Source organism: Bos javanicus, chromosome 18 (assembly GCF_032452875.1).
Source record: "Bos javanicus breed banteng chromosome 18, ARS-OSU_banteng_1.0, whole genome shotgun sequence".
Classification (NCBI taxonomy): Eukaryota; Metazoa; Chordata; class Mammalia; order Artiodactyla; family Bovidae; genus Bos; species Bos javanicus.
In genome coordinates this window covers 58,428,687-58,434,794 of record NC_083885.1, presented here as the reverse complement: position 1 = coordinate 58,434,794, position 6,108 = coordinate 58,428,687, and the positions used below count along the sequence as shown (strand labels likewise).

The following is a 6,108-nucleotide window of genomic DNA, read 5'->3' as shown; positions in this document are numbered from 1 at the left end:
AAAATAATGATATAGAAAAAGACTCACATATAGAGAATAAACTAGTGCTTACCAGTGGAGAGAGAAAGTGGGAAGGGGCAAGACAGAGTAAAGATTTAGAAGTACACATTACTATGTAGAAAATAAATAAACTACAAGGACATACTTTACAGCACAGGGAATATAGCCAATAGTTCATAATAACTTTAAACAAGTATAACCTATACACTGAACCACAATGTTGTACCTCTGCCATTACTATAATACTGTAAATCAACTATAATTCAAGGAAAAATTTGACGTAAAAGAAAAGTTATGCATTGTGATATGTGGTTGTAATGGCAGTCACATTACAATATTTATGTGTAACAAATTATCACATCTTACACTTAAAATTCACACAATGTTATATGTCAAATATATTTCAGTTTTTTATGTCTGCTGAAATATATTTTTCTTTCGGTGTGTTTTGTATTGTACTTCACTTCAAACTGCTCATTTCTACATGAAAATATTTAAATGCGCTAATCTCCCTGCAAGACTCTTTCTAATAAATACTGCCATCTCTCTTAACAATGTGAACTATAAACTTGTAACTGGCTCCCAAATTCTTACCTGATTTTACCTTCGCGTAGTAACCAGGGTATTCTTTACTCTGTGAGGACATTAATTTCTTCCATTTTATTTCTGACTACTGTACACACTGATCCGTTTTCATGTATACTTTTATCTATAATTCCACACCTACTTCATTTGTGGGAAATTCGTTCTGTTAGACTGAAAGTAACACATTTGAACACTTTATAATATGCATATCATTTCAAGACTTGTTTATTGCATAAATTTCTGAACTCCTTTTCTACAAGGAAACTTCAATGATATGATTTTTTATGAGGTATTCATATTTCATGACAATATATTTCAATTGGTCTTTATATTGAAGAAGACATTTGGCATGTCCTGTATATTATCTTGAAATTCAAATTTTAAATTAGGATTCTGAGGGTGAATAAATGAGCTGGCAGTGGCTCATTATAGAATAAATAAAATTCACACTTTTCTCATAATAGTAGAGGACTTTGCATTTCTTTCCCAGGCAAAGTAGAGCCTTTGTACACTGGAGTCACGGCTTATGAGCAGAAAGGGGCTGACACTTGGGAAGCATGCTGCTATGATTATAGTCATGTTCACAAACAACCAGCTGGGCTGAACAAAAAGAGCCAGAAGAACTTGAAAGATGGAGGAAAGAGTATAAAAGCAGACAAAGGTGCCCCCCAGGAGAAGGATGGTTTTAGTAGCCCTGGACTCAGGGGAGGACCTGGAGGAGGCATCAGTCCTACGAATGTGCTGGACCTGCTGCTTATGTCGGTAGAGAATGAGAACCATGGAGCCACCGGCCCAGAGCGTGAGCCCCAAACATAAAACATCAGGGGATGACAGCAATGCTGCATACAAGGCGTCTCTGGTTTTTATATTCTTCTGGTCAGTATGAGTACTAGAACAGCAGCCATAATCTCTTTCCTCTGTGATGTTATTGTGACTCCATTTGCCAGTTATATAGATGGGAAAAATGACATTTACCGGCATTTGGAGGATCCAACACAGGAAAATAGAGGGAACGGTGTACTTGGGAGCTATTACTTTCAGCGCTGCCCACCTGGAGTTCCAGGGACTGATTGTGATCATCTGAAAGACACTCAAGAGGCAGATGCTGCCAATGGACACTCCCCTCCCCATTCTGTGTAGAAAGAAGAGAAGTTTGCAGCCAAAATCACTGCGGATCTGCTTCCACCCAAAGATTGACATTGTCTCGGGGACCCCTTTACAGAGGAGGACCAAGGAGTTGGCCACAATCAGGTGCTTAAGGATCAAATCTGTGGACCTTAACCTGTAACCCATGATGTGAAGGACGATATAACTGCAAAGGAGTGAGAAATTCCCCAGGATTCCAACCACAGTCTGTGTTAAGATGATCATGCCTATTATGAAAAAGCTGCCAGCCATCCTCTCAGTTCACAGTCACTGGTACTTGTGAGTTAGAATGTCCTGCGTGGGAATATGAGGCATGGGCTACATGCATAGTGTCAACTGTAATCCAATATTCTCCACTTAACAATAGTTCCCACTTGGAAATATTTGCTTCTTGTGTTTTCTGTTCCCAGCAGCCTTTAAAGGGTTCCATGTATAACATTTAAAGAGAACTAATATGTAAAGTTAATCACTGGAGATACTCATGTGATCACTTCTTCTTCACAAATTTATTAGGCAGGAACTGAAGGGACCTTAGTTATACAGAGGAGTGTAACCTATACCCAGACAGGTTAAGTATTTGTCAAATCTGCTTCTTAATGCACAGTGAGGACTGAACCCCATTTGTCTACTCAAAACAGTGGTTCAAGGAACTTCCCAGGTGCTTAAATGATTAAGACTCTGCCTTCCACCACAGAGGGTCCAGGTTCAATCCCTGGTCCAGGATCGAAGATTCCACGAACTTTGATGCACGGACAAAGACAAAAAAAGAGTGCACTGATCACCAGCCATGCAAACAGCTAGTTAGTTGCAAGCATATAATAAACCAGATCTATATTTGATTTTGATTTCACAACTATTGTTTGTAGACCTGTGGTATTTTGTATATATTTGTATTTTCATATAACATGATTCCATTTATTTGTAAAGCTTTATTCTATGATACCATGTATTCTGAATAAAGTCTTAGCATCTTAATACATGAAAAACACTGCTGGCAATAGAATACAGCAGGAACCTGCCTCAGGACAAGGCAATGTCATGAAGACGAGAATGCTTCACTGTGAGGATAGCAACAGAAAGACTCTTGTTCCTATGACAGAAACAGAACTGAAATAACATATATTATAGAACTGTTTGAATAATCATATGTAGGCAATAAACCTTAGGGAATAAACACTAGCATGTGATAAAACAGTTTAAGACAAAAGAAAATTATTATTGTCCAATCATATACTGAACAGTGTGTTATTGTCGAGCCCAGTGAATAAATTAGCAATGAATTAATATTTGCAATTGACATTACATACAAAACACAGAGGCAAAATTTAGCACTTGTAAAGCATGTATTCTTGTGTCTTTCATAAACTGACATACTAGATTTGTTAGAATGTCAACAAATTGGTGTTGGTGTCTGTTTCTGATCTGATCACTTACCCAGAATCTTGATATGCCTTTCTCTCACAGACTCTGCTGCTCAGACGAAAGTACAACGAACATACCTTCCAGCTGGCAGGACAAGGGCTTGGTGGGATGGTCATTATACCCAGTATGTGTGTAGGATGGAGGCAGCCAGATCCTGATAAATGGGTTTGAGACGCTGTCCTCCCCTCCCCTCCTGTCAAAACTGCAATTATCCTTTCACCTGCAGCAGTGATGGGAGTGCAGGCCTGGGAGCTGAGAACATTTCTGGAAACTTTTCTGTCAATTGTTAATTACTGGAAACAATTACAAGTTTCTAGTTAGCACCCTTCAGAGACAACTGGCTCTACGTGAAAGGTATTTTCTTTTCCATGATCCCTGAAGGTGATGGTCTCACGAGGAAGAAATGCTGAAATCACACACATTAGGGACTGACACAAACCATTTGCGTCCTTCTGGATTCCTCACTTCCCTGAGCATCTCTGCCCTAATACTAGTACTTTCCTCACCTTCAACCATTGAATGGAACCATCAATGAAAGTATTGGTAAAGAAATGGGATGAGACAAAATACCTGGGAAGTATATTCAAAGAGACAAAAGGAAAAGGAGGAACATCATCAAGAACTCATGATAGGATAAATGCAAAAGAAACAAGAGACCATAGCAAAAATCAACAAAGCCAAAAGCTGGTTCTTTGAAAGGATAAATAAAATTGACAAACCATTAGCCAGACTTATCAAGAAACAAAGGGAGAAAAATCAAATCAATAAAATTAGAAATGGAAATGGAGAGATCACAACAGACAACACAGAAATACAAAGGATCATAAGAGACTACTATCAACAATTATATGCCAATAAAATTGACAACGTGGAACAAATGGACAAATTCTTAGAAAAGTACAACTTTCCAAAGCTGGACCAGGATAAAATAGAAAATCTTAACAGACCCATCACAAGCACGGAAATTGAAACTGTAATCAAAAATCTTTCAGCAAAAAAAAGCCCATGTCCAGACGGCTTCACAGCTGAATTCTACCAAAAATTTAGAGAAGAGCTAACGCCTATCCTACTCAAACTCTTCTAGAAAATTGCAGAGGAAGGTAAACTTCCAAACTCATTCTATGAGGCCACCATCACCCTAATACCAAAACCTGACAAAGATCCCACAAAAAAAGAAAACTACAGGCCAATATCACTGATGAACAGAGATGCAAAAATCCTTAACAAAATTTTAGCAATCAGAATCCAACAACACATTAAAAAGATCATACACCATGACCAAGTAGGCTTTATCCCAGGGATGCAAGGATTCTTCAATATCCGCAAATCAATCAATGTAATACACCACATTAACAAATTGAAAAATAAAAACCATATGATTATCTCAATAGATGCAGAGAAAGCCTTTGACAAAATTCAACATCCATTTATGATAAAAACTCTCCAGAAAGCAGGAATAGAAGGAACATATCTCAACATAATAAAAGCTATATATGACAACCCCACAGCAAACATTATCCTCAATGGTGAAAAATTGAAAGCATTTCCTCTAAAGTCAGGAACAAGACAAGGGTGCCCACTTTCACCATTACTATTCAACATAGTTTTGGAAGTTTTGGCCACAGCAATCAGAGCAGAAAAAGAAATAAAAAGAATCCAAATTGGAAAAGAAGAAGTAAAACTCTCACTGTTTGCAGATGACATGATCCTCTACATAGAAAACCCTAAAGACTCCACCAGAAAATTGCTAGAACTAATCAATGATTATAGTAAAGTTGCAGTATATAAAATCAACACACACAAATCCCTTGCATTCCTATACACAAATAATGAGAAAACAGAAAGAGAAATTAAGGAAACAATTCCATTCACCATTGCAATGGAAAGAATAAAATACTTAGGAATATATCTACCTAAAGAAACTAAAGACCTATATATAGAAAACTATAACACACTGGTGAAAGAAATCAAAGAGGACACTAATAGATGGAGAAATATACCATGTTCATGGGTTGGAAGAATCAATATAGTGGAAATGAGTATACTACCCAAAGCAATTTATAGATTCAATGCAATCCCTATCAAGCTACCAACGGTATTCTTCACAGAGCTAGAACAAATAATTTCACAATTTGTATGGAAATATAAAAAAACCTCGAATAGCCAAAGCGATCTTGAGAAATAAGAATGGAACTGGAGGAATCAACCTACCTGACTTCAGGCTCTGCTACAAAGCGACAGTCATCAAGACAGTATGGTACTGACACAAAGACAGAAATATCGATCAATGGAACAAAATAGAAAGCCCAGAGATAAATCCACGCACATATGGACACCTTATCTTTGACAAAGGAGGCAAGAATATACAATGGATTAAAGACAACCTCTTTAACAAGTGCTGCTGAGAGAACTGGTCAACCACTTGTAAAAGAATGAAACTAGACCACTTTCTAACACCATACACAAAAATAAACTCAAAATGGATTAAAGATCTAAACGTAAGACCAGAAACTATAAAACTCCTAGAGGAGAACATAGGCAAAACACTCTCCGACATACATCACAGCAGGATCCTCTATGACCCACCTCCCAGAATACTGGAAATAAAAGCAAAAATAAACAAATGGGACCTAATTAAACTTAAAAGCTTCTGCACAACAAAGGAAACTATAAGCAAGGTGAAAAGACAGCCTTCAGAATGGGAGAAAATAATAGCAAATGAAGCAACTGACAAACAACTAATCTCAAAAATATACAAGCAACTCCTACAGCTCAATTTCAGAAAAATAAATGACCCAATCAAAAAATGGGCCAAAGAACTAAATAGACATTTCTCCAAAGAAGGCATACAGGTGGCTAACAAACACATGCAAAGATGCTCAACATCAATCATTATCAGAAATGCAAATCAAAACCACTATGAGGTACCATTTCACACCAGTCAGAATGGCTGTG

The 6,108-nt window shown here is 37.3% G+C and overlaps 1 protein-coding gene across 1 annotated transcript; it reads right to left on the bottom strand.

Moving 5' to 3' along the window:
* Positions 1–287: 287 nt before the first annotated feature.
* Positions 288–2,607, bottom strand: LOC133229716 (vomeronasal type-1 receptor 4-like). The gene has a single exon (XM_061386441.1). It carries the CDS (start codon positions 1,981–1,983, stop codon positions 1,030–1,032), a length of 954 nt encoding a protein of 317 aa, XP_061242425.1. The 5' UTR covers positions 1,984–2,607; the 3' UTR covers positions 288–1,029.
* Between the last annotated feature and the right edge of the window lie 3,501 nt (positions 2,608–6,108).

Coding starts and splice junctions, on each gene's coding strand:
- LOC133229716 (XM_061386441.1), bottom strand. CDS start 1,983: ATGGCTGGCAGCTTTTTCATAATAGGCATGATCATCTTAACACAGACT.